Source organism: Lonchura striata, chromosome 1, assembly GCF_050655825.1.
Source record: "Lonchura striata isolate lonStrDom1 chromosome 1, ASM5065582v1, whole genome shotgun sequence".
Lineage (NCBI taxonomy): Eukaryota > Metazoa > Chordata > Aves > Passeriformes > Estrildidae > Lonchura > Lonchura striata.
This window is the reverse complement of record NC_140703.1, coordinates 84,220,182-84,246,312: the sequence shown is the minus strand read 5'-3', so window position 1 is coordinate 84,246,312 and position 26,131 is coordinate 84,220,182. Positions and strand designations below refer to the sequence as shown.

General features: G+C 39.2%; 1 protein-coding gene across 2 annotated transcripts; it reads left to right on the top strand.

Annotated features, from left to right (window-relative positions):
• Positions 1 to 7: 7 nt before the first annotated feature.
• On the top strand, positions 8 to 26,017 carry CD99 (CD99 molecule (Xg blood group)). 2 transcript variants are annotated; one of them, XM_021546613.4, is made up of 11 exons: positions 8 to 124; positions 15,223 to 15,261; positions 15,737 to 15,787; positions 16,266 to 16,298; positions 17,197 to 17,238; positions 17,414 to 17,446; positions 18,815 to 18,886; positions 20,282 to 20,323; positions 20,836 to 20,946; positions 21,691 to 21,744; positions 24,326 to 26,017. In XM_021546613.4, exons 1-11 carry the CDS (start codon positions 64 to 66, stop codon positions 24,349 to 24,351), a joined length of 564 nt encoding a protein of 187 aa, XP_021402288.1. In that variant the 5' UTR covers positions 8 to 63; the 3' UTR covers positions 24,352 to 26,017. The 2 variants fall into 2 exon arrangements, with proteins under 2 accessions (XP_021402288.1, XP_021402287.1); XM_021546612.4 differs by having other exon boundaries at positions 21,688 to 21,744.
• The last annotated feature ends 114 nt before the right edge of the window (positions 26,018 to 26,131 follow it).

The window sequence follows — 26,131 nt, the reverse complement described above, 5'->3', positions numbered from 1 at the left end:
TGGGGCCGCGCGGGGTGTGCGCGCCTGGCTGTGAGCGTGTGTGTGTGTGTGCAGCGGGCAGCCATGCGGCGCTGGGGGCTCCTTCTCTTGCCGGCGCTCCTCGCCGGCCTGGGCTCCGTCACAGGTGAGGAGGGGTGGGGGGGCTGCAGCTCCGTGCGGGTCGGCGGCCGTGTCTCATGGACCGGGCAAACAGCGCTCTCCCTCTGCAGGCTTTTATTCCCCCCCACCTTCCTCTTTCTTTTCATTTAACTCGCTGGAAAAGTATTCCTGAGCTTTCTGCCCGCCTTCCGCGCTGGAGCGGACTAAGCAGTCAGCTATCATCTGCGGAGAGTACGCGGTCTTCGCCCCGGTAGCGCCCTTGGTGCAGGCTGGTCCCCGAAGGGGGTTTCGGGTGTGGGGAGCCCGGCTGGAGCGCAGCTTCCATTTTAGGAAGGAAAGCGGAGTCACGGCAGTCCCAGGGCATCGGATAGTTACTCACCAGAAAGTCTGCCGTCACACGACAGCCTTTAAAAAGTAATTATGGCAAAACCGCACAGCGAAACACACTGGTGTATTTTCTGAGAAGCTTCTCGTTGCTTCAGTATGTATCGGGGACAATTTTCCTGAACCCTGATCGAAAAAAAAGTCTGTATGCCCCTTGGTATTTGGTAAAAATAAGCAGTTTTGGGTGGAGAAAGTAGTAAAGCCCCCGGTACGAAGGTGTTTTTTCCAGGCAGAGGACTGCTGAACTGCAATATGCAGTCCAAACTGTCGTTTCCCATTCATATGATTGTTTTTAAGACATTTCTTTTTTCTTTTACTATGTTAATAAGCATACTTGTTGCTATGCCTAGGTTGTTTTTTTTTTTCAGGTACTTCATAAAAGAAACACCTTAAGTCTTAAATATCTACCTCTTCACTGTAAAAGAGAAGGAAAAATGCATGTTCTTAGCGTTGATTGGAAGCCGTAGATAGTGCACATGTGATGCCAGATAAGCAGTTTTGACAGCAAGGCTTGAATTCAGTTCGGCTGTGGCCCTGTTGTGGTCTTGATTTGCAGGTTGGAAAAGCTGAGCTCTTGGAAAAAAGTACAGTTTTGTGGAAACCACCTTTAAAACTGGCAGATGATGCAGGCTACATTTATCCTCTTAGTATTTGTGTGGAAAATTTCCTCCTCTACTTCTGCAAGCAGCCCTCATGGTTGTTGACGGCAAGATCTTTGCTGTGATGCTCTTCACACGTGGAAGTATTTAGGGCCACTGAGAAACAGTGTCTTCCTATACTTCACCAAGAATTGTGGAGATGAAAAGAGATGTCTGGATTGTGCTTTACTGGAGGGGAGGTGCACAACTGTCTCTACGAGTTTTGTTTAGAATTCTGAGGAAAATTATACTACTACTAAAAACAATCTAAAAGATTGCTTTAGAAAGCTAGTGAATATATATGAATAATGGTTAGCGTCAATAATGCAAACCGAGTAGATAGTTACAATTAGTTTGGACACTTTTTCCTTAAACAAAATATGTAAGAATTTTAGAACTGCAGAGAATGTCAGCCTGGAGAGGGTGGGGTCCTCCAGGGGAATTTCAGATTTGTGCTTAGGCTGTCTTAAATGACAAAAGCAAAACCTGAATTACGTGCTTTTGAAAAAGTTAGTTTCACTGTTGGTGAATTTACAGAACTTCTACAGAAAGTTAATCTTGCTTTATCAGCAATTCAGTCATGCAACTCTGTGGAGTTGACTGTTTTCACTGAGGGACTGCCTGCTTTCATGATTCAAGCAGAAGAATCTGTGCTCTGGACTGATAACTTGTTATGGGATCATCCATTTTAGGCACAGGAAATTTGTTAGTGTTAAATCAATATTCAACATATCAACAAGGATTTGAATGTCTTATTAGGCAAGGGTGAACTGTGTTATTTGAGCTTTCTTAGAGAAAGAGCTCACAGTTTTAACCTAGAAGCTGCTGTTTAAGTGTTGTCTCATATGCCAAGTATGAACTCTGCCAGTCTGGCAAAACTGGAATTTAGATACCGTTGGGGCTGTATCCATCAAAGGTTAAATGTAAGATTTTATATCGCCAGTTTCTATAGGCAGTCTGACAACTTGCCCCTGCTGAGGACCAGGATCTCTATTTCTCTTCCTTTTTTTTTGGTCTGGTGCCCATCGAGGCCTGCACTGAGATCATTCAGCTTGGTAAATCAGCAAATGACTAATCTGCATTGAGTTTGCTGTGCTGAGTGTTCGGCCCGAGTTCCAGCCTGCACAAGGGAGTGGCAGGGCCTAGCATGGGAGAGTGGAAATGAGGTGGGGACAGGGAGGAAAGGACAAGAGGCTTCCTGTTGTGGCTGGCTGTGAGGTAAGACCAACTTAGCCATCTAATACCTGCAAAATCATGAGGTTAGCCCTGTGTCTTAACTTGAGGCATGTGATTTTCAAAATACAATGCAAAAAAAAAAAAAAAAAAAAAAAAAAGCATTAGGCAGAATGAGTTCTGTACAATGTGTATGAAGACCACAGCAGGTGAAGAATCAAACAAAATTAAAAAAGCCTTGCATGATACTCTACACATGAACTTGGTGATATTAGAGGTTTAAACCAAGCTCAGTGATTCTCTGTGATTCTGTGCATGATGAGCAGCAAGAAACAGCTGCATTCAGACACAAGGCTCAAAAGTCTCCCGTATTCTACTGGAGAAAGATCAAAGCATGAAAAGCTGTCTGCTTACTGTGGGTCTGGAGTTTGGACTGGCATACATGGTTTAAGTGTCTGTTGCAGGAACTGGGAGGAACTTTTTGATTGAAGCACAATTGCCAAAAGGACATTCAGAGGTGAGCAAAATACAGGCTGGAAAATGATGTACCCATGTTGTAAGATCAGTAGCCTAGGGTGAAGTGCAGGTGGAGATCCCTTCTTTCTAAGACCTGTGTAATTAGAGGGCCCTGAGCAAGGGAAGGAAACACTTGTGCTCCTGACTTCTTGCTGAGGCAAGTCAGTGTTGAAAGAGATGACTAGTTGGGTGGAAGATGGTGAAGTGGTCCTGTCTGTAATCCAGCAGATGGAGCTTTCAGCTGGGACAGAGAGGTGCTGCAGGGACTCCTGGAGACTGAGCTCTGCTTTGTGGGCTCTGGAGTTGTTTGCCTTTTAAATCTGACTTTTGAAAACCTAAACAAAGCCAATAAAAAGCCAACAAACCCCATAGTTTTCATTGGAAAAATTTCAGTAGCAGTGCTGGAATGCATACATGGCAGCATGAACTTTAAAAATGCAGCACGTGTTTCTCCATCTATTTTCTCTAATGTGAAATGGCTATTTTTTTTAATGTGGTGTTATATAAAATGGCCACTGCACTATTATATCAAAATTATGTCACTGCAAGAATCCATAAGCTTTCCTTAAGCTGTAGCTCTTAGTTATAGTGATTTAACTTGGCAAGAGCTAAGTGTGACTCAGCCTACTGCCATCTAGCCGAGACCAATTTCAATATTTTCCTGATGTTACTTGGGTTCATATGATTGGGTTGCCTGTGCTTGAGACTCTTGCCTGCTTTAACTCTTGCCGTCTTGAACTTCCCACTGAAATGACCTTGCATTTCATCAGGTGTCAGCTATGTTAGAAGATGCAGTGATATTAGTAGCCATTGGTTAAGATCATTTTGATAGGAGCATACCAGTTTTTTCTAGCCTTCTGCAAACTGCTTTTGCATGCTCTGGCACAGGAACCTGCTCTTTGGAGTCTAGTAAAAATGTTTTGAGAGAAAGTTATGAGCAAAACAGTCTCAACTCATGGGACTTTTACTTACATTTGCTGTCCGTTAAAGGCAAACTTCTAATCAGTGAGTTTGAGAATAGAGAGAAAAAAATTGATCCATCAAACCCTAAAGGCTCTCCCTCTTCCCTGCTTTAATTTTAAACCCAAACAACCCTACCCACTCTATATCATCATCCCTGGTTTTCACTGCAGGTTGTGTTCAGCCCATCTTCTAATTCTTTGCTGGGGTAACATGCAGAGCCAGAAGGTTGTAATGAGCTTAATGGTGTCTTTCTGCTGCTGTTTCATGCTGATCTTCCTCTGCTCCTCTTTGCTTTTCAGTGTCCCACTCTCTATGAGGATCTCTTATGGTCCCTCAGGGCTATCACTGTTCTGTTCTGAGTGGCCACACTCCCTCAGGGGTGTCTTTGCCACAGTACCTCCAGGAGCTCTCCTGTTGGCATGGAACCTCTACTGCCCAGAGCACATCTATAGCCACGTTCCCTCTGTAAGTCTCTCAAACCACAGTTTCCTGTGTCTCCTGTCTCTGCTGTCTGACTCTTTATGTCTGCTCCAGCAGGAATACTCTGTGCTCCTGAGACCGGTAGAAAGTTTGGTGGTGTTAGAGTTTAGGATCTTTCCTATTGCTTCTTTCTCTCACGGAATTTTGCTGTCTGTCACGAAGAAACCATGACTGATAATTAGGAGAGACGAAAGAAGTTTCCACAGGAAGGGTACAGCTTGCCACTCTCTTAGCTGGGGGATTTCTCTTGGAGAGCAGATATACCACGAGAATTGGGGTGGGGAAAAAGGGGGCTAGGATGGCTCCTAGCTCTCTTGCTCTCTTGACTTCAGAGGAGGATGGTGAGCTGCTGTCTGGTGGGGAGTCCAGCCCTGCCCTGTTTTCTCATGCCGTGGGTGAGCCTTTTCTCGTGAAAGCAGCCATTGAACTGGGACCTTATTGGCACCCTGCCTCACTGTAAAGGACCCTTGCCATCTGCTCGGGTGTCTCAGGGGGAAAAACTGATACACCAATCCTCTCTCCCCTTTCCTGGAGGGTGTGTCTCCCTGGCTGCATGCAGCAGCTGCTGCACAGCCCTGCTGCTTTCTGCTGCTGCCTCAGGCTTTTTCAATGCACTCTGACTCACACCTCCTGCCTGCTGGGACACCCCATGGCCCCTGCAACAGCTGCTGATTGACATGACTCCGGTCTTTGAGCCATTTATGGACTACATTAGTGATTGTTCAGGAGGCTGTGTATATGTATTCTCAGGGCTGCTGGGGCTCCCAAGCATGTTCTAAGGCTAACAGAGGCCATTACTTCTGCAAATTCATGGCAGCCTCTTCAGCATATAACTTGTCGTATGCTGGGGCATTTTATAGCCTGAGGAGTTCAGCGTTCATGCTGATTTGCTGGCTTCATATTAATCAGTTCAGGTTGGGGAAAGACAAAGATTACTTAGTACTGTTTTGAAGGTTTGTCCTTCAATCAGTATATAAGCAATACTGTGGAAAAATTCTCCAGAGGTGTTGCCTCAAACCTTTGTGGATGGTGCCATGGAAGATGGTAGGGCTGCATTTCTACCCCTTGCAACAGCAGTTCTGGATATATTGCACACCATTCCAGGTGAAGGTGGACCCAGAGCTAGTGTTTGAAAGTTGCTTGGTATCATACAAGGTAGTTTTGGTTTATTTTTCATTTAAAAAGAATAATTTCTCTATATGCTTGTAAATTCTACTCTGGGAAAGATTTCCCATCTTGGTGCAGAAAATCTGTTGTTCTTTCCACAGGTACAGTTTTCACCTGTTGAAAATAAATGCAGTGATAGTCATCACAAATTCCTTTTAAACTGGTTTAGTCTCTACATTTGATGTGACTCTGATGCCCAGAACAATAAGATCCAGATTTTTTTACAAAGAATTCCAGATGTCATAAGGCATATTACTGTGAAAGTCCAAGAACTTACATCTTTGTGGTGTAAGGCCTGTTTACAGTAGTGTTTCTAAATACTGGACAATTTTTTTATATGTAGAACAATGCCTTCAAAATATATAGTTGACATGTCAAATGCAGGAGTAATTCAAACATGTTTTGGGAAAAAGATCATTTTGAAAGAACACATTTACATTTTAAGTCAGGTCTGATCACACAACATCATTGGCTGCATAACAAATGCATTTGGTTTACTCCGTGCACATTTCAGTTACTTGTGAAGTGCCCACATGCTATAAACATCTAAAAAAGGCATCCTTAACAGTACTTGTAAAAGGAAGGCCTCTTGAGTGGAGCGATGTTTAGTTAAATGCAGATGTTAATTCTGCTCTACTTTTCTTATAGCTTGCTTCCTGTAAAACTCCCACTGGATCTCTTCTTGTTCACAAATGTTTCACAGGAAATGGTATCCATTTCTTGCTGTGAGTAAAGTATCCACAAAGCTCATTCTACTCTGAGCCTAAGAGTTTTAATCATGGTAAATTCAAACTTTTTTTTTAGGATAGCAGTCATTCTTTCATTGGTTAAAAGTTAAAATCAGTATACAAGTTAATCTTTCCATGAAATAGAAGTTCTTTTTGATTAAACACCCATCAAGGTGTTTAAAATCTGATTTTAATTATCAAACTGTCTTTGCATGCTTTTTTGCTTAACCATAGAGAAATGTTGCTTGTATATTTTCTGTTTGTGAAGAAATCTAGCATTCTGAGGATAACATAAAGTGAAAATTTTTGAAACACTGATATTTCCAGGAAAACAAGTTCAAGCAATATTGGTAGGATTACTTTTTTTATAACTGACACAAAAATATTGCACTCTAAATCTTCTGTTTCTGGAAAAAGTGCAGTTAGTGTTTAGACTTCTATTTTGTTCTCTGTGATTTGGAGGAGAAGAGTAAGCTGTGTGAAGAGGAGAGGGACTAGTGGTGATAGTAGCAGTAGTAGAAGTGAGATGTGAATCAAAAATGAGGCTGTTGTGTTGGGTAGTATACGGTGTTTATTAGAGCTGATGCTATTGTTGGACAAACCAGACAGCTCTAGAGTCACACAAGTCCTTGTTAAATTTAGAAACAAGAAATTTCAGGATACGCTTTGGGGGAGGGCTTGGAGAAGCCTATGCAGAAAGCTTTTAGATAAAGCTGTCTTTTTCTACATTTTATATCATTATATTTCAATCTGCTGATTCTTCCCTCATGTCCTGCTACCCATGCCTGTCTGTATTTTTTCTCTTTAACACCAGAAATGCCTTCCTGCCTACTATGTGATTCTCATTCCATCCTGGATTCCAGGCCTCTTGCAATTGGATCCCAAATTCACTAGCTACTTTACCATCTATTCCCTGCTCTCTCCCTTTCTAAATGTTGCAAATGGTTATTGAGACATCTCTTATTCTTCTCAGAGCTGTTGCTGTTTGTCGAAGGCAGCAAGTTTGCAATCTGATTTACAATATTCTTGTCACCGTTCTCACAATAATTTTCAGCTTTCATTTTTTCTAATTTGTCCTTCTGGCTTTTCTTTGTATACTAAGCAGAGATGTGCATCTTTTTTCCCCAAAATTCAGGCAAGACTTGTGATTCTGAAGCTTGTGGCTTTAGTGAGCTGACAGCTCCTCTGCATCCAGATTTTCCCCTCTCTCTCTCTTCCTTCCCTGTTGCTGTTGCTTCTACTCTTATCCCTTGGCATTGTCATTGTATCTTTGTCACTGGCTCCATTGCCAGTCCTATATTCTGGCACAGTTCCTTTATTTTGCAGTTCTTACCTGTTCTGCATGCATTCCCATTGCTTTCCTGTGTTCTAGGAAATTATTAAATTTCTAATAAATGAGTAAAATTATAGTGCAAACTGAAATTTGGCATGTGTAATAGCAGCCTGCAAGTGATTAACACTGGAACATTAAATGTAATTTGGTTTTAGGAGGTGATGCAGAATCAAAGTGAAGATTAGGAAAATAATTCTTAGAGTGGCCATGGAAAATTCTTGTTAAAGGTTTTGTCTAAATATAACAGTAGTACTTTCACAAGATGCGTTTGAACTGGAAATGCTTACAGTTCCACTGTGAATGCATTCCAGCTGTTTTTCTGGGCTCATGAACATACTGAAACTAAGAACATAATCTTAGTACAAAAGGGAAAACTTGAATTTTTCCTCAAGTACTGAAGGATAGGAAGTTAAAAGGAAAATCTCTCAACCTTCTTTTAAATAAGAAGCAAACTTACATAATGTTTCTGGCTTTTCATGTATTTGTGCCAACTCCTATGATTCAAATCATTGCAAACACTAGTTTTCTCAACCCACACCTTCCCCACAGGAAACCCTCATCATAAAACCCAAAGTCTTCCTCTTTCTTTTAGCACAAGAGGTTGTTGCTCATTTCAAGTACACAGATTGAAAAGCCTGAAGAGTCTTTTTAGCCGTAAATGAACAAACCACAATTAAAATAGTCTGGAAAAAGTCAATTTTTCTATTTCTGATTAGATTACAGATTTTGTTTGGACTTTACTATTAGTATACAAACTATATTGAATTGCTAAGAACTGTGTGGAGGAAGGTAAAAGAAACAAGCTATGAAATTGTCATCTTACAAGTATCAGCAGACATAGGAGTTCTGCTTACTATGAATCTTCATTTCAGTGTGCTGCTATAAAAATAAGTGTTAATCTGGCTCTGTAAGCATTGCAAATGTATATTTCAAATAAATTTTATTTTAAAGAAGGAATTTATAAATGAAGATCCAAGTTCTATTAATTTGTTCAACTTAAATTATAATTTAATTATAATTATAAATTGGCTTTTTAAAATTATAAATTTTCATTATAAATTAACTTTAAAAATATAATTTAACTTTTACTAATTATAATTTAATTTTTTTTCCTTAATCAGAGTGAGGCTTATTTACCAGTCCAGCAGTTGAGGTTTTGGGACCAATGCTTTTGCCAATTATTATCCAGTGTCTGCCAGATCACAAATTTTGGGTTCTTAGTCCTTCCTCATTTCTTGTGCTAAAACTTTACCATAATTCATCTAATGCTTATTGCCCTAATCTTTTGGTTCCTGCACCTTGCTGCTAAACTTTCTTTTTTTTCCTCTGAGTCCCCCACCACACCGGGATTACTTTTTCTTCCTTTTCTTCCTGTCCCAATCCAACAGGCCAACAGAGATGCAGAGTGAGATGATGCAGACAACACAAAATGCTGATGTTTCCTGGCTGTTTGTTGTGGAGTGAAACCTTTAATCTATCATCATACACACTTTATTGCTTATAAAGTGTTTTACTGATACGGGATGAGCAGGAAAAGCACACAGCCCTTGAAGTCATGCCCCAGACATCACAGAATTGCCCTGATTACACTTCTCCCTTTCTCTGCACTAGACTGGGCAGGGTACTGAGTGTAGAAATGCACGTAGAGGTTTGACTCCTTGTGATGTGGCCACTGTTTTGAGGTGCACGCTTCAGGCCAAGAGGCTTCATGAATGTCAGTCAGAAAGATTCTTTCAAGAACTGCTGAAGCTGTTGCTAGATGTAAGAGCAGAAAACCTCAAGGAATAACAAGAGACTTTGACACTGGAAGAGAGATGTTGTGAGAGATGTTTGGAGGATGTTGTGAAAATTTGCAACAGACACTTGTGGACTGAGGAGAAAGACTAGGATGCAAAATACAGAATTACAAGAGTAATGAGTGTGCATGAGGTATCCTAGCCAAACTGGGCCATCCTGAATGTGGTTTTACAGAGGGTTCTTGTAGCTTTCAAATGTTGAATATAACACAATTTGACTAGTCACTGACACCCACAGTATTGAATATTAATAATGGGAAAACTTTGGAAAGCACGTGTATTTCTTACTACTTTTCAACTAATCCAGACATTCTTGGAATCAGATTAACTTGATTTAATTATCTGGGATACCAGCCAATATGGGCAGGATTTCTAAGAGGTGTTAGAAAGCTGACATGTTGGTTGCCCTGGCATATATTTTATATCTAAGCTTCTAGGAAATGAGTCAGTATTTAGAGGGCCAAGCTGTCCTTTGGTTTCTTTTACTTTAGCATAATCAATACGAAAGTGTCCAGTAAAATTCCACTACCACATTACATGGTAATGTAAAATGTGAACTAATATACATTAACAAAGTTAATACACTTTCATGCTACAAAAACTGATTGATATAATAGTTAGGGAAGGAAACTTACATAACAAGAATAAATGTGAGCCTTGTGGTCAGAATGCATCTGGTTATGGAAATTTATGGTATGTATTTGCAAGAGTAGTATCTGCAAGATTTGTCAGCTTTGTGAAAGCTTAAAGTCCTGTCTGTTGAACAGCTTAAACTTTGAAGCTCTAGACTGTGAGCAACATGTACTTAAAGAATTTTGGTATCTTAGGCTTATAAAAAATGAACTACTGACATTTCTTATGCTAAGACAGAACTTCAAAAGTGTCTGAATGCAAAGCATGTGCACAGTGCCTTCTTGATCTTAGTGAGCTTTGAGAACAGGTTTTCTTAAGACTACTTCAGAGCTCCTGATCCAACCCCATGACCACAGAGGCAGTGGTGGAAATCAGAGAGGTTCTTGGCCCATTGTGAGCCTCCCTAGAGGAACAGAGATTACACTGAGACCTGGGAAGAGGGGCAGGGGTACTCCTTGCCTGCTCCAGGGGGTGAAGAACAGGGCTGGCTTTGCCCTGTTGATGCAAAAGAAGGCAGTGGTAGCAGTGGCTCTGGGTCTGGCCTTGATAACATGAAGTAACTTCATGTTTAATGCATAGAGTGCCTCAGCGTGGTTTAGGGGTTGCTATGGAAGGTGTTAGAGGAAGGTAGAAGATAGGGAGGAAGGTGCCATGACTGCTGCACATGGATGTAGACAAGCCCATGTTCTGGCTGCCAGTTGTATGTTGCTTTAGTCCCTGAATTGACACAAAAGGTAACTTAGTAATAATTAAAATGCTCACTAATTTTAGTAGTGCATTTATGTTTGGTAAGGGCAAGTATGTAAGTGAAATAGCAATAAGCATAGTATATGACATTTGCAGTCTTCAGTTGTGGTCAGGCCCTCCTGAAATTACAGGTAAGAAAAAAATAAACAAAAAAATCAAATAAATACATCCAGTGATTTCTGATTGCTTGCTGTGTTACATTTGCATTTTGCAAAATGCTTTTCCTCTCCTTCTACTTCCCATCCCTACCTCCAAAATTTGTCATTCTTGTCATGCTTCCATCACCCAAATGTTCTTCTAGCAGCTCTTGTTAGTGTAGCTTAGGTTTCTGCTTTCAATCTGCAGGAGACAGAGCAGTGTATTTTAGTTCTCATTTATAAAAAAATTGCGGAGTGACTTACTTTAGTTCTATGACTTTGCAGCACAAGGAGTATAGCCCAGTGGCTAGGACTGGCCCATGTCACAGAATCATAGGCTGCTGAAGCTGGGGCCCTTTTAGTCTTACCCTCTGCTTCAGAAGGGTCAGCCACTGCAGGTTGCCCAGGACTGTGGTCAGCTGGGTTTTACTTATTTTGAACATGAGGAGGTGGTACTTCTCTGCCTTCTGCAGTGAAATGTGAATATGACTAATCTCATACTGTATCAGGAAGTACCTGAGAGCAGTGACAGTTCTTTGCAAAGGTCTTTGCACTCTGATTTGCTTCCTTGGATCTCTTGAATACCTTCTAGTTCTTCAGCTATTCAAAGCCTATGTTTGCTCCTTTTCTTTTACCTACTGTTTCCCCCCCAGCTAAGACAAACTATGTTTAACCAAGCATACCAAACCAAACTAGAGATGGTCTGGTGAAGATGTGTGGGGGAAATTCAGAACTCCTGGACAACTGACTAGTATGATTAAGAAGAAGCTGCTTATTGTTTACATTATGCACTTATTTATACATCCTAACTCTACTACCCATGCTGATCACACATTTTTTATTGGTGCCTTTGCTTGTCCACGTGTTTTGCATGCACTTCTCAGAATATGTGATTGGTTACAGCCCAGGTGGCTCACAGCTCTCTGGTATCTCCTTCTTGTGGTCTTGGAATTAGGTTTCTCAGCTTCTTCTTCCTTATTTTAGTACAGTTTATGTCTTAGTAACCTTGATGAATTCCAGAGAACCCTGAGAAAATTCTGATAAGAGCAGTTACAAGCGAAATGGCTGGTGCACACTGTTGTCTAAGTGGTTCAGATGCATTGCTACAGATCTGTCTCTTGAGATCCAGGTATTTGAGATACATATGTGAAAGGAAAATAGTGTAGACAATTCTGAAGTATTCAATCTGCTCACTCCCCTAGGACTAAGAAATACCTGTTGTTCTTCATATGCAATGCAATATCTGCTTTATTTGTAAATATCCTTATTTAGACTAAGCAAATGCTTGTAAGCTTAGTTTCTCTGGGTGTTTCTTAAGTCTGCAGGGAGTGCAGCATATTCTTGCTGACTTTTCCTTCTTGGACCCTGATAGTACCCTGTTCTAGTTTTGTAGCTTTATTTGTTGTTTTCTAATTACTTTTTTCCTGGAACCAGCTGAATCATAACTGAGCTCTTCTCCTTTTAGACTAAACTATCACTGAATTTCTACTTTTGTTGGACCCACTCATACTGAAAGTGGAGTGAGTACATTTATAAAAGCAACTGCTTTAAAGACATAGGAAGGTTTGTCATAAACAGTGGAGAAATACCTTTTCTTGGTGGGAAAGCTGACTTCCAGCACCTTAGAGGGCAGATTATTTTAATGAGTTCCATGAGCTAAATTTTTATACTTTTTGCTATCTTATGTCAAAAAAGTAATGTGTATGAGAAGCCTGATAATCTTGCTGCATGCTTGGAAAGAAAATTTTGCATTCAGAATAATAATTCTAGTCAATAAAGCATGATTATGTTTTTCTTTCATTGACTCACAATTTTATTTATTCCTGTCAGAGCATTTTTTACACGAGCTTGGCAGTCAGCAGTCTGATCATAAATTATTTCTCTGTGAAGCTCATGTGCAAAATCCCTTAAAATAGCACCATCACTGGAAGCACACCCTTTTACAAAGGTTTCCTCCTCTTGAGGGAAGCTGCTGCGGCTGAAGCCATTCTGAGTTCCTGGACTGAGTTTTATGCTGGCAGTGGGAAACTCTTCATATAGCCTCTTTTCTTCTCCAGGTAGAATTTCAGCTGCACTGAAGCATAAAGCTGAGCGTATGTGCTTGTTTTTCCATCTGCCTGGAAAGAAACAGGCATGAAATATGCACAAACATGTGTAACATATACACAAACCAGTGTAATGTTCATTGTGTTAGTGCTATACCTTAGCACTAACAGATGGTGTTACCAGTTGGTTATGGTCCCTCTTCTGGGTGCTACTCTGGTAGAGTGTTTTGAGAAGTGCATATTTTCAGCAAATTCCTCTGCCTGCCCTCTTGGAGTTAGACTACCAAATTCTGATCAGGTCCTGTCCTAGGCATACATCCCAGAGGACTCTAGCCTGAGAGATGTATGTGCTTGAGAACACAAGCAAACTAGAATTCAGGTTTGAGGAACAGCTATGCAAATAGCTGTTAAAATTCCTTAGGAGTGCTTTGACCTTTTTTTGCCTGTTAATACAGAGGTCTCTTGGTGTAGTCCAAGCAAAAGAGTAACTTCAGAAGTAACTGGCATTTGTGTCTTAGCACCTGCTAACTTTACAGGGGTTTGTAAAATTATATTGCAAATTTATGTAGACTTCAGATAAATGACCTGCAAATATTTTACATTCTGTGAAGTACTTTCTAGTAATCTAACAGAGCTGTGGTCTCCACTTGAAATAAGGAATACCAAGTATATCTTCTTGCTTTCTGTTCAAGATCTATACCTACTATTTTATTCAGGAGATTTTAAATGCGCTTTGCTCATGCACCACAATAAAGCCATCAGTCACCTCTGTTTCCATGAAAGGGCTTGTCAGAGACCAGGTAGGTTTGTTTCCTTACTTGGCTGTGAGCAAGGTGGTTTTAGTTCAAGTGTTACAGTATGGGAATCACTTCTTAGACTTCAGATTTCAGTTTCTGCTGTGCCAGTTTAGTTGGCCAGAGTGCACTTTTTGTTTTTTATTCCATTGCAGTTGCTTCTCTATTACAAAAAAAAAAAAAGCCCAACATTATTAATGCAGTTATCTGAGAAGGAAAGGGATTTCAATTTTTTCAATTTTTACCTCAGTTACAGCAAAAGATGTCACCAGGTATATAAGCATTCATCATTCCTGATATTAGACTCATGTCTTGTCTTAACTTGGTCTGTCATGTAAGTGAAAGGTACATTCTGCCTCTAGTTTGATTTTGATATTTGTTGTTATTCCTCTCTTCAGACTTTGCAGTAGCTGGTTCTGATGCCGCTTTGGTGGTTACATTCTTAGAGGAAAAGTCAGACATACAGTGCTTTATGCAAATACCTTCTGAATTAAGGTAGTTTCTGTTCGGAAATAACAACTGCTCTGGCTGGCTTGAGCCTCAGTGGGTAGAAAAAGTCATCCAGCTTCTGTGGGGCTGAAGCAGTATATTTAAATGTCTTTTTCTTGAATAGTTGATAGCTACTTTCACGCCTTTTTCTTATTCCATGCTTCAGTGAAAGTAGGGATGGTGAACAATTAGAAACACCCCAAGCAGTTCTTAGAAAAAAAAAATTAGAAACACCCCAAGCATTTATGTTACAAGCCTCTGCTGCTGAGATCACACCACTACATTTGTGCTGTGAAATCAGTTTGTGTCATTTCTGTCTTGAGTTGGTGTGTTTGCAGTTGGCTGGGTAAGCAGCAGTACCTGTAGCAGCTGATTTGATGCAGCAAGAAACAGTATTCTTTTTCCTAAGGACTGAAAATATAATCTAATCTCCCTGTAGTGGAGACCCCATGGTTGTGCCAGCTGAATTTAGCTGTGTTTTAGGAAGTTGAAAAACTGTTCAAGATCAAATGTGCTAATATCTTAACCACCTCCATACTGCTAACCCTAGTTAGAGGGAAAGGGTTTGGGTTAGGTTAAGGGTTAGAGGGAAAGGGTTAGGGTTAAACCCATGACAATTAATTTTTAATGCCAAGATATTAACTCCATTACATAATAGCTTTCATAATGACCTTTGTGCTCCAAGGCTTTTCTTCACACCTGAACCTTGTATTGGAGCTGTCCTCCAGCTTATTTTGTGGTTCAGTGGAAAGAAGGTTGGGAAAGAATATGCTGTGGATGGCACTAAGGAAACATGCAATAGCAGTGGCAAGAATAAAGTGCATTGTTGGCTGCAGGAATGTATGTTCCAAGCCTTCAGGTAATTTCTATAGAGCAAATTTTTAGTGTGGTTCCTTTTTTTTTCTGAAAAGATGTATGGATAGTGACCTGGAGAAATAGAAAGAATGTCTGTCTTCAGCCCTGATTCAAAATATTTTCTAGACTGACTCGGGAAGCAGAAAACATACCTCATGATTGATCACAGACATGTTTATGACTTTATTAAATGTTGTGTTTGAGTAAGAAAAAGCAGTGTCTTTATAGTTTTTTATCTTCTACAGGCCAAGATGACTTCTCTTTAGATGAAGCACTTTTGGAAGGTAGGTAGGAAAATTGTGGCTGCTCTTTGTACTTGTTGATTTCTACGTATTACTGCCTGACCAAGCATGACAACTTTGCCACATATGGTTGGTTTAAACCTCAGTGAAATAATTCAGCCATGTGTTTGTCAAGATGTTGACCACATAGAACTCAAATTCGTCTTTTGAAGACTTAAAGATTTCTCTTAGAGGTGAAATTGATTTATAGATTTATTGCTGTATAGATTTGATTTTGTGCATTTTGATGTATAGACATGTACTTAGATTTGTCCTTTGTCCTTCATGTGTCTTCTGAATAGTGTGTTAAATAGTACTTGACTATTTAATTATTAGTATTTATTTATTAGTTATTTATATTTATTAGTGTGTTTATAGTTATTTGATTATTGCTTATTATTTATATTTATAATTTATTAGTATTTATTGATTTATTTGAATTAGTATTTAATTATTTTTCCCTAACCATACCTGACAGAAAATACAAAGAAGCCTCCTGTAACTCAGAAGACACCATCATCAGGTGCAGGTGAGATCTAATTGGCTTGTAATGCCTTTTACTGTAAAACCAAGTGTAGTACACCTACCAACTTGAGATCCTGAATCTTTCAATTTAGTGGCACACAGGGTTGTGATATTTCTATAAAAGAAAGCAGTTCCCTAACAGCAGAAGGATTTCTTCATTTTGGAATCTGCTCTCAGAAATGTGTTTTGTGATTTCACAAGCTTTAAAACCCTGTGAAAATGCCTTCCCTTGATTTTCGGTCTACATGTTTGGAGCTTGCTTACCTTGAGCAGGCCCTCGACAGGTCCCATCATCTCCAAAAGCAGCAAGTCACTTGGCACATAATCCTGGTAACTTTTTAGGGCTTTTCTGTGAGTGGCTTCACTGATGAGTGAGCATGTCTTTCATTTGTAGAGAAAAGGTTGTGAGGTCCATTTTATTTGAAAAGTAGTCTAAGAGTAATTTTTGCATTACATTTAAAACTTCCCTTCTTTCTTTGTAGATGATTTTGATTTGTCTGAGGCGCTTGATTTTGGTAAGTATCTTATTTTCCTGGGTACAGCTGAAATGTACCTGTTGCAATGTCTATCCATCCTTTATGACCTAAGTATAATAAGGCACTGGGTTGATTAAGGTAGCAGACTGTCAATAAAAATAACTTCAGCCTAGTTATGTTTGTTAATCTTAAGGATCTGGATCAACAAAATTGTAGGAATTTCAATAATTTTTTAGCCAGCTTCTACTTGTTTTGTTGCTGTTTTTTCACTAGATGGCACTAACTCCATAAACTTACTTACAGAAGTAAATGCTAATTCCAAAGTAATCTCTCCCATTTCAGGAAGTATTTTTAGTAGTACAAGGAAAGATTAATCTGTTTAAAATAATTAGAAGGAAAGTATTCTTTCTAATGTGAAGGTTGTGACAAAACTGTACACAGATAATTTCTAAGAGCTCTTATTTTCCTATTTTATGGCAAGCCAAATGAAATGTCATTGTGTGGACCTAGTCTAGTTCTATTCTCTGTACTTTTTTCTCTATTTTTCAAGTGAGGTACCAGGCTTTGTATTCGGTTAAAACCTGGTAATTCCAAAAGAGAAAACAACCAAGTAATTGATACCTGGTAGAAAAATTTAAAGCAGATGTGCAAACTAAAATGCTGAATAAGAGTTAATGAGTTTTTCTGTGTAGGTTCCATCCTAGCAAGGATCTGACGTGCTGGTCAATGTAGCAGGAAAGCCCTTATTGGCATTAAAACAGTATTTAGCTAAGACAACCAAGGAAATACAGCATTAGCTAATTAAAGGAAAATTACATGGTCAAGTTTTGATATAATATTTTAGGTCAGATCATCTTTCAAGGTTACTCCATACTCTGCTTCTGGTTTCTTCACAAGAGTAATTTTACTCAATTTATTCTAACTTATTTGTCTACAGGTGATCCCATGCCACATCCTTCTGCAAATCCTAGAGACACTGGTAAGACTGATCTGACAGGTATTTCTGAACAGTACAAAAGTATTTGTTAATCTCTCCTAGTCCCTTTGAACATTACTGTATTATAGTCTGGTTTTGTTATCTTAACATTTTCTCTTTTTTTTTTCTCTTTTTTTTTTTTTTTTTTTTTTTCCCTAAATCTCTCTTCTGTGATTAGATAACCCCAAGCAAGATCAACCTAAAGGCTCTGGTAAGGCTTCTAGCACAAACTCCTGGTTTTACTGTCCCAGTTACACTTCTAATAATTGATCCTTGTTAATTGCCTGCTATGTATGTCAGGTGTGGCATACATCAAACACTGAAGATTGAGAAAAGGTTGTCTTGGAAATAAGCTTTGCACCAGTCTTGAAATTCTGTAAGAAACCTGTTGAGTCACTTTCTCTTAAAAATAGGATGATGTGGGGAAGAGGCAGCATAGGACAGTGTGTGTGTGTGCTTGGGGCAATGCTGTTCTTGGCTGCCTGTGGCGAAGCACCCAGGTATTGAATTGAGTTATTTCTTCTTTACAAACTGAATCCCTTCGAGTTATGCTCAAAAGTAAGTAGCAATTGCCTATGATCTTTATTCTTAAAGGATCCAAATTAAAGGGAAAGCTCCAAGTTAAAGGGTCGCTTCTTTTTTTTAACTTTATTTAAAGGCCCCATTAAGAAATACAACTATTTGTATTTGAAAGATAGGTTTAAAATACATGTCCTTTTCTGCCTCTTCTGCTTTAGAGGTCCTTTCTCTTTGCCTAACCCAGAATAAAACAGATTTAGAAGGATGCAGGTGTGATGATGCCATTAATCACAAACATGGTGGTAAAGAGCCCTGGAATGCAAGCCTCAGTTCTTATTCTTTCACCTGATTTGCAGGAGAGACTTGAATTTGATTCTTCCATGCCTCAGTTCAGTGCTTTTGGCACCCAACTAAAACATCCTCTGATGCCATACTTTTAGTTTTTCTGCCTGAAAAACTGATTTGCATTGTGCAAACTAGATATTCACTTGGCAGCAGAGGGAAGGAGAAGTTGCCATGAGGAAGACAGGAAGGCTCCGTGAGGAAGGGTTCATTGGAAATGGAGAGGGACGACTTCAATGTCCTGCGATAAATCAGAGAAGGGGATTACATTTGGACTATTTGAGACTTAGAGACCCAACTCTGAAGAGTCATTCACAGTTGCAGCCTTGAAGTAAATGGTCCTTTTCTGTCCACATTGTTTCTTTGCTGTCCCAGGACAGTGAGATTTGGACTGTAAGAGTTAAGCAGCTTATAGGGCTCCTTGCTTGCTTGACCTGATTTGTGCAGTACTACCTGCTCTTGGACACTGACTTCTCTCAGTTGTTCAGGAAGTCCAGAGAAAGGAGTGCTGCAGTCAAACTCTGTAGTGCTGAGCTGAATGAGTGCTTAGCATTGTGAGGGCTTTTAGAAGGTTAAATGTTCTGGCTCTGGTACTGAGCCTAAAACCACCACAAACTTAGTTCAATGGTCTTGAGAAAATTTCCATCTTATTATATACCTTGGTGTGTCTTATTCACTGAACATGAAATGTGGTAATGTTATTTGCATTATTTTATAGACAAATTTGATGATTCAGATCTATGGGATGGCAGTTCCCCAAGAGGAGGAAGTGATGGCAGTGGCAGCAATGGTAAGATAGCAGGTTGTGCTTCCTATAGTTTCTATGCCTACCTGAGCTTTTAATTAAAGCTTGCTCACAAGCTGGTTAGACACTGTAATTGTAATGCATTTGGTTCTGGTATCTGAAATTTAAGAACATACTTTCAAGTTCAAAAGTAATGTGTTCTGTCTCTATCAAAAAAAAGCCCCACATGTTTAAGGGGCTGGTCTAGAGCAAAAATTTTCAGTGATTTTTGACTCGTATGCTAAGAACGATGGCTTCTAAAACTGAAATGTGAATGCGTTACTTACTTAAAAATTCACCATGAATATAGTTTTTAAGGTCATCCAAGTTCTATTTTGGATCTTTTATGACATACTCTTAGTTTCTTTTAGTTCTTGTAGGTAGGAAGCTTCAGAGTGGGCTAGAAGAGGATCCACCTTATGTTCTCAAAGATTTCCTTTGTCCCACAGGATGAACTGATATTTACACTTCCAAGTGATCCTTAGTCTTCTACTTCTTTAGTGGTGGTAGTGAGGCAGGTGAGAGGTGAGGAGGTGAGAAGTTGTGGATGCTCCATCCGTGGAAGTGTTCAAACCAGGTTGGATGGAAGTCTGAGCAACCTGGTTTAGTGGAAGGTGCCCCTGCCTATGGCAGCGGGTTTGAAGCTCAGTGATCTCTAAGGTCCCTTCACCACCATATGATTCTGTATTCTGAGCAGTATAAAACCATTTTCTAGCTTACCAAATTTCTTTGGTAAATTGCTATATCTAATTAGTGTGTTACTGCAATTTCACTATTTCCAGATCAGAATTAGTTTAAGTATCTTGATGGGGTTTGGGATGTGCTAATGGTTACTGACTTCTTTGGAGAGTTGTCCTGGATGGAGACTACTGATGCCACTTTTTTGGGTAGCTTCCTCCTTTTAAGGTTCCTTTGGGGCAGTACTTAAAAATTGGAAGGGGCAAGAAACATCTGTGGAGACTTGTGTGGTGGTTTCATCTGCATGGGTTCCTGCCCCAGTGGTACGAGTTGCACAGTGACAAATAGAGTTAGTATTTATAGAATTTCTGGATTGCTTGTGAAGAGAATTACAAAGGTATTTTGTAGATGAGGCTGGGATTTTAGGAAAAGATTGTTGGTTCCATAGAAATACAGCTGAATGTTACTCTGAAATTATATGTGTTCTCTGTGGTGGGTCATTAAACCAGATTTCACAAATTTTATTAGCTGATCACTCAAGGCTACAGTTCATCACCACACTGAGCCATGCTTTGAAAACAGAAAGTTTCAGGGCAGTTTAGCACTGTATGGTCATAATAGATGGGTTTTAATTTTGCATAATTAATTGACAAAATGTTTTTCAATTATGATATGAGTGTTCTTTAGACATACAAAATGTAAACTCTCCATTCACTTTTACAGAACGGAAGGGTCCAACTCCAAAAACTGGCCAAGATGAGGAGGGTAAATGCATGAATGTGTGTATGATGGTTTTAGATGTATGAAGTTTGTTTTCTTGGGGTTTCTGTTTGCTAATCTTCTGCTAGAATGGTCACTACTGGGAGTGGGTTACAATTAAAAAGCTTTTGTGCAGTCTGGAATTCTTACTTCTAAGTTTTGCTTCCATAGTGCTTTAACATTTCTGTCTTACAAATTATTCCTAAGTGTTAAGGTCTTAGAGATGCTGGTGCAATGATTGCATGCGAAGTAGATATGGCTATGAAAGAGTTGCTTTTTTAATTAGTGGAACTTAAAACATTCATGCGTAAGTTCTTTAACAGTGGGCATTGCTAAGAAATCAATGGTTATAAAATGGAAGGATTCACTTTTCATTGTGCACAGAGTTGATTTTTACAATTACATGTAATTTCAGTGTAATGTTTCTTGGAAGTATTCACAGTGTTTACTTTGAGAAAGTAGTTTGATGTGGCTTTCGGTTCTGAAAAATGTTTATAAACATCTCTGGTTTTTTTCAGCTTCTCAGGGAGCAATAGCTGGAATTATAAGTGCTGTAGGTGCTACAGTAGTTGCATCGGTAGCTAGTTTCATTGCTTACCAGAAGAAGAAACTCTGTTTCAAGCAAAGCGGTAAGAGCTCCAAATTAGTTTTATTTCCTACTGTCTTAAGAGAGGCATTTTTGTATTTATATGTGGACTATAAATTGATCCTATGCACAAGGTAGTTGTAATAACCCAGTGAAGTTAGGTTTACAGGGAGTAACCTTTCCCACTAGTCATCTAAGACTGATGAATTCCTTGCCCACAAACTTATTTTTCTGGCTAAAAATAAGCAGGAGAGACTGCAAAAAATACTTTTTAAGGAGAATCAAGTGAAGGTTGGGATTAGAGATTTTTCATGCAGAAAAATACTTCGTACTTTCTAATTTTTTTAATTTTGCCTTTGTGTCTTCACAAGATGCTTGCCTACTCTACTAGTTTTATAACAACTTAGTCCAATATTCCACTCCAAATTATTCTTTTGCAGTTATCTATTGCTTGCTTTGTTTCCACCTAAATAAGATATAACTTGGATCAGAGAATTTTGGGAGTACTGTGGATGATAGGATGGTTGGTTTTGTCTTTCTGACTGCTTAGTGAAGGGATAGAGCAATCATTCAGCCAGGCACTACTGTTTTATAATTTGGGAAGTTTGGAAACGGCAAAACATCTCTACCATGTATGTGAAAATTAATGTGCAGACAAAACAGGGCAACTCAAGTACTTTATCAGTAGCCCATTTTTTTCACTGCTGTTTCTTCTCTCAAATTATCTCTATTTATCAAGAAAATATAAGAAAATTTGAATGCTAAATATCTGGGTTTTTCCCAGCAGATGAAGAGAATGTGAATATGGATAGCCACAGAGGAGCACAATCTGAGCCACCTGGTAAGATAAGAATCTAGATGGAAGATCAGCTCTTCACTGGGGATCCTATTAAATGCACTTTATTGACAGCTAACATACTGGAGAAAATGAATTGTACTGTTATGTTAAAAAAAATGACAGTTTTTGCAGAATATGAGCTAATGTTGTGCCTTGGTAGCCAAGAAGGCCAGTGCTGATATTACTATCAGCAATAGTGTGGCCACCAGGACCAGGGCTGTGATTGTCCCCTTGTACTTGGCTCTGCTGAAGCCACACCTCAAGTGCAGTCCAGTTCTGGGCCTCTTACTCCAATGAAGACATTGAGGTGCTGCAGCATGTCCAAGAAGGGTAATTGATATGGGGAAGAGTCTGTAGTGTTATGAGGAGTGACTGGGGGAGTTGGAGAGGTTTAGCCTGGAGAAAAAAAAGACTCAGGTCATCTTTTCACTCTCTGCAGCCACCTGAAAGGAGGTTGTAGCCAGGTATGTGTCAGTCACTTCTCCTAGGTAACAAGTGATAGGACAAGAGGAAATGGCCTCAAAACTTTGCCAGAGGAGGTTTAGATGGGATATTTGGAAAAATTACTTCATGAAAAGGTTTGTCAAGCATTAGAACATGCTGCTCAGAAGCTCCTCAGGAAAGCAGAGGAGTTGTCATTTGTGGAGGAATTTAGAAGATACATAGGCATGGCACACAGGGACATAGTTTAGTGGTGGACTTGGCAATCCTAGGGTAAGAGTTAAAGTGGATGATCTAAAATAATTTCCAACATAAATGGTTCTCTGAGTCTATGGTTTTACCATCTCAACAAAGTTAGAACTTAATCAAGCATTCAGTTCTGACAGTATGGCCCCTTTTCTCGAGTTTTTTTATTAAACAGATTGGTTTATTGTCTTGAGAATGCATTGAAATGTAGGAGCTTAGAGAAAGTGAAGAACTGAATTTTCTCTGCAAAAATATAATTAAAGGCAATTGTGAAAACACAGGCCTGCTCCATCAGTGTGATGTATAACTGCAGTTGGAAGTTTATTAGTGTATATTTTTTCAGATTAGAATCTGAAATGTTTTCTAATTATAAACTGATACAGAACTCTGCAAGAATATATATTAAAAATGTTGTGAGATTTGGACAGAGATAAAACCACAGTGGAGGCAAAGAGGACTAAACTCACTAGCATGTAATTAAAGCATTCTCTGTTGTGAGCGGAGAATATTCTTATATGAAAGAACCATCACATAATTAATCTTTCTACAGAGGTGAGAGCTGTGGAAGGATCTCTTTTAAAGCAACAAACACTGAGAACCTCATCTTCCATGTATGGTTGTATAGGGGATTTGGCTGATGGAGCAGATGATAAGCTCCAGGAATCCATGGATAGAACTGGAGGAAGTGGTATAGGTGAAAACTTGGTCTTCTAGCCTTTGTGACTGGTCAACAAAGGAAGAAGCACTGTAACCTCATGCTGAAGTTGACTGGTTTTGAAATACTGAGTATTAAAATCTCAAAGCAGTATGTATTTCCAGTATGTTCTTCTGTGAGTTTAATCTTAAACCTGCAGAACTATTTCTGGGTTTTTAATAATTAAGTAATTGTGCCTTATTTCTCTCAGGTATTTAATCAGTTTGTTACATCTGGTTCATTATCTTCTTTATGATAGTTTAAGCTATTAAATACATGAAACTCTCAAGTACAAAACATTTTCTTGTGATTGGCTATAAGGACTGAATAGACTCAGTTATCCCCAATTCAGCTGTGCATTAGGAAAGCAAGTAGTATCATTCAAAGTCCTCTACCAAAGGCAGTTAAAATACAAGCTGTAGTTGGGTTATGCTAAATTTCTGGCCAAGATTCACCACAACTCAAAAGTGAAATCCATCAGATGATGCACACCTTATTTTAACCAGTAAAGTCACACTTGGGATGTTATCAGATGTGCTTACTTATACCTACATATTGATGTCATATTATGTCCTAGATTTCATGCTTCTGTTACATTTTGCAGACACACATGATCATGTGTTGAGCTCAGAGACTAGGCAGCCATGGTCATCATGGTGCTGCTCCTGATCTTACTTCTGGGACTCAGAAGATGTTAGGTCTGCCTCTGGCGATAGATACACCTAGATGGCTTCCAGTAAGAAACAGTCTCTTCATTAAGCCAGGTCAAATGGCATAGCAGAATAGGTCTGTGTTGTTAAAATGTTATGTAAACCTATCTTTGACTTCCTGAACTTAGGAGCTTACTTTCAGTAGCTTTCTTTTTGTACAAACAGCCTGTTTGCATCTGCAAGAACTGCAAGCCTGAACTGAGTGCTGGATTAACACTGCAAGTGTAGATAGCTACCCTGTCTGTAGTAGGATGTGGTTACTTGAGTGAGAAATCTGGAGTGTAATATCCCTTGCTATGCAGCCTGTTGGCTTCAGAGAATCAAGTCTCTGCTTTCCTAAATTTATCACACAGTGTCAAACATCTCCTGAAAGTTGTTGACTGCATAAACTGTTACATAGTAATGTATAACGTACGTTGTGTGCTAAGTGCGTAGTATGCTAAGTGCATAGTGCACTGTGCTTACTGCACTAATCTTGTTTTTCACTTTTTAGTTCAGCGCACACTTCTGGAGAACTAAAAGAAAGAGTGGTGAAGAACAGATCTTTGGAACTGGATAAGCAACCTGCATTCTGCCAATTAAAAAAAAAAAAAGAAACAAAAAAAGCATAATAAACAGCAGAGCCTGAAGTTTCATGAGAAAACAGCTCTTGTTTGAAACACCTCTGAGACTGTGACTTAGACCTGAGTACTTCTGTATGGTTAGCCCTGTGAAGCATTGTTGCACACCAGCACATGGCCTTAATGACAGGAGTGTAGATGTATGTTGTGCCTTTACATTCTTTCCTTGACTCCTCTGACATATAGGTGTGTCTCAAGTGCATTAAGTGTGTTTAACTTTTCCTTACCTCTCCAAAACCAATATGCAGTTATGGTTTTTGTTATGTTAATGCTCTCAGGCAATATAAACATTTTTGAAAATAACCTGGACTCAGTGAGTGGACCAACCAACCAACTAACTTGGTGTATGTTGTGGGCACCTGAAAGCAAATGGCTCACTGTGTATGGATGGTGGATCTGGGTATGGGTGCTGCTGATCCAATCTATGTAGCTGCCTGGGCCAGCTGCCATGGAAGAGATGCTTGTGCTTGAGCATTCAGGAGACAAAAATTTTGGTTTGTTTTTAGTTTTTTTTTCATTTTATCTGTCTGGTACAGATTGAGAAAACCCAAAATTAATGCACGCCTTAAGTCTTCATCCTTTCTGGTTCTTCCTGCTTAGCAAGTACTGAGCTGGTCAGTTGTGGAAAAGCCTGTTTTGCAGATCAGAAACATAATTTGACTTAGCATTTCTGGTGACATGGATGTTTGGCATCACCTAAACAGTTGTGGATGAAATACCTGGGAGTGGGGATTAACATCTTAAGACTTCTATAGCCAAAAGCTTAAGTGAAAATAGTGTTGAATTCAGAATGTTTATCATACATGTGTAAGGGACAGAAACAGTACCACATTTCCAGACTGCGAACAGCAAGACTGACCAGAACAAGGCATCCACTGAACAGTAGAAATAGCAAACATGTGAGAAGTGCTTTTGGACTTGTGAAGGATTCCCCCTAGGGTGATCACCTCTGGTTGCATCCTCCTCTGAAAGCACTTGTGACCTGTGCTGTGACTTGAAATCTACAGGAAGGTTTCAAGGACCCATGGAAACATGGAAAACTACAACTCATAAGAGCTAAAGGACTAAATCTGGAATAACAGCTAGTTCTGTCAGGAAGGAATGGTCTGACCAGTTTTGTTTGTCTTCATTCTAGTTGCTTTAAATTTCCATGCAGTTTACCATATGTGTCTTATTAATGGGCTTCAGCCACCTGACGAAGTTCTACAGGAAGATGACATTTCATGGAACATCTTAGAATTTAGAAATGAATAAATTTGGATATTAAGGCTGTAAATATGTCTGTACATTGAAATATGAATTTATGCCAAGGATAATTCATTTAAGAATTTCTTGTACATGTTTCTTAGCTTGCAACAAAGCTTTACACAAATTCTAGTATTTTCTTATGGAATTAATTTGTAAGTCTCTTTTTGCCCCATGTCTGCTTTTAGTATAAAAGCGCTAAAGCCTTTGTGTGTTTGAGAGTGCAAAAGTGATTCTTACATAAACATTTGATTTATGTAAATACAAAGGAAAAAAATGTACTGCTTGTCTTCATGAATAAACAGATCTATCTATGCCAAGTGTAGAGTAAATAAAAATAACTCATTTTTTGTTAGGGATAAAATGGCAGGAGGAGCTCAGACTAGCTTTTAAGACTCTTGAATCCTTTTTCAGCTTTTGTGAGCCTGAAAATT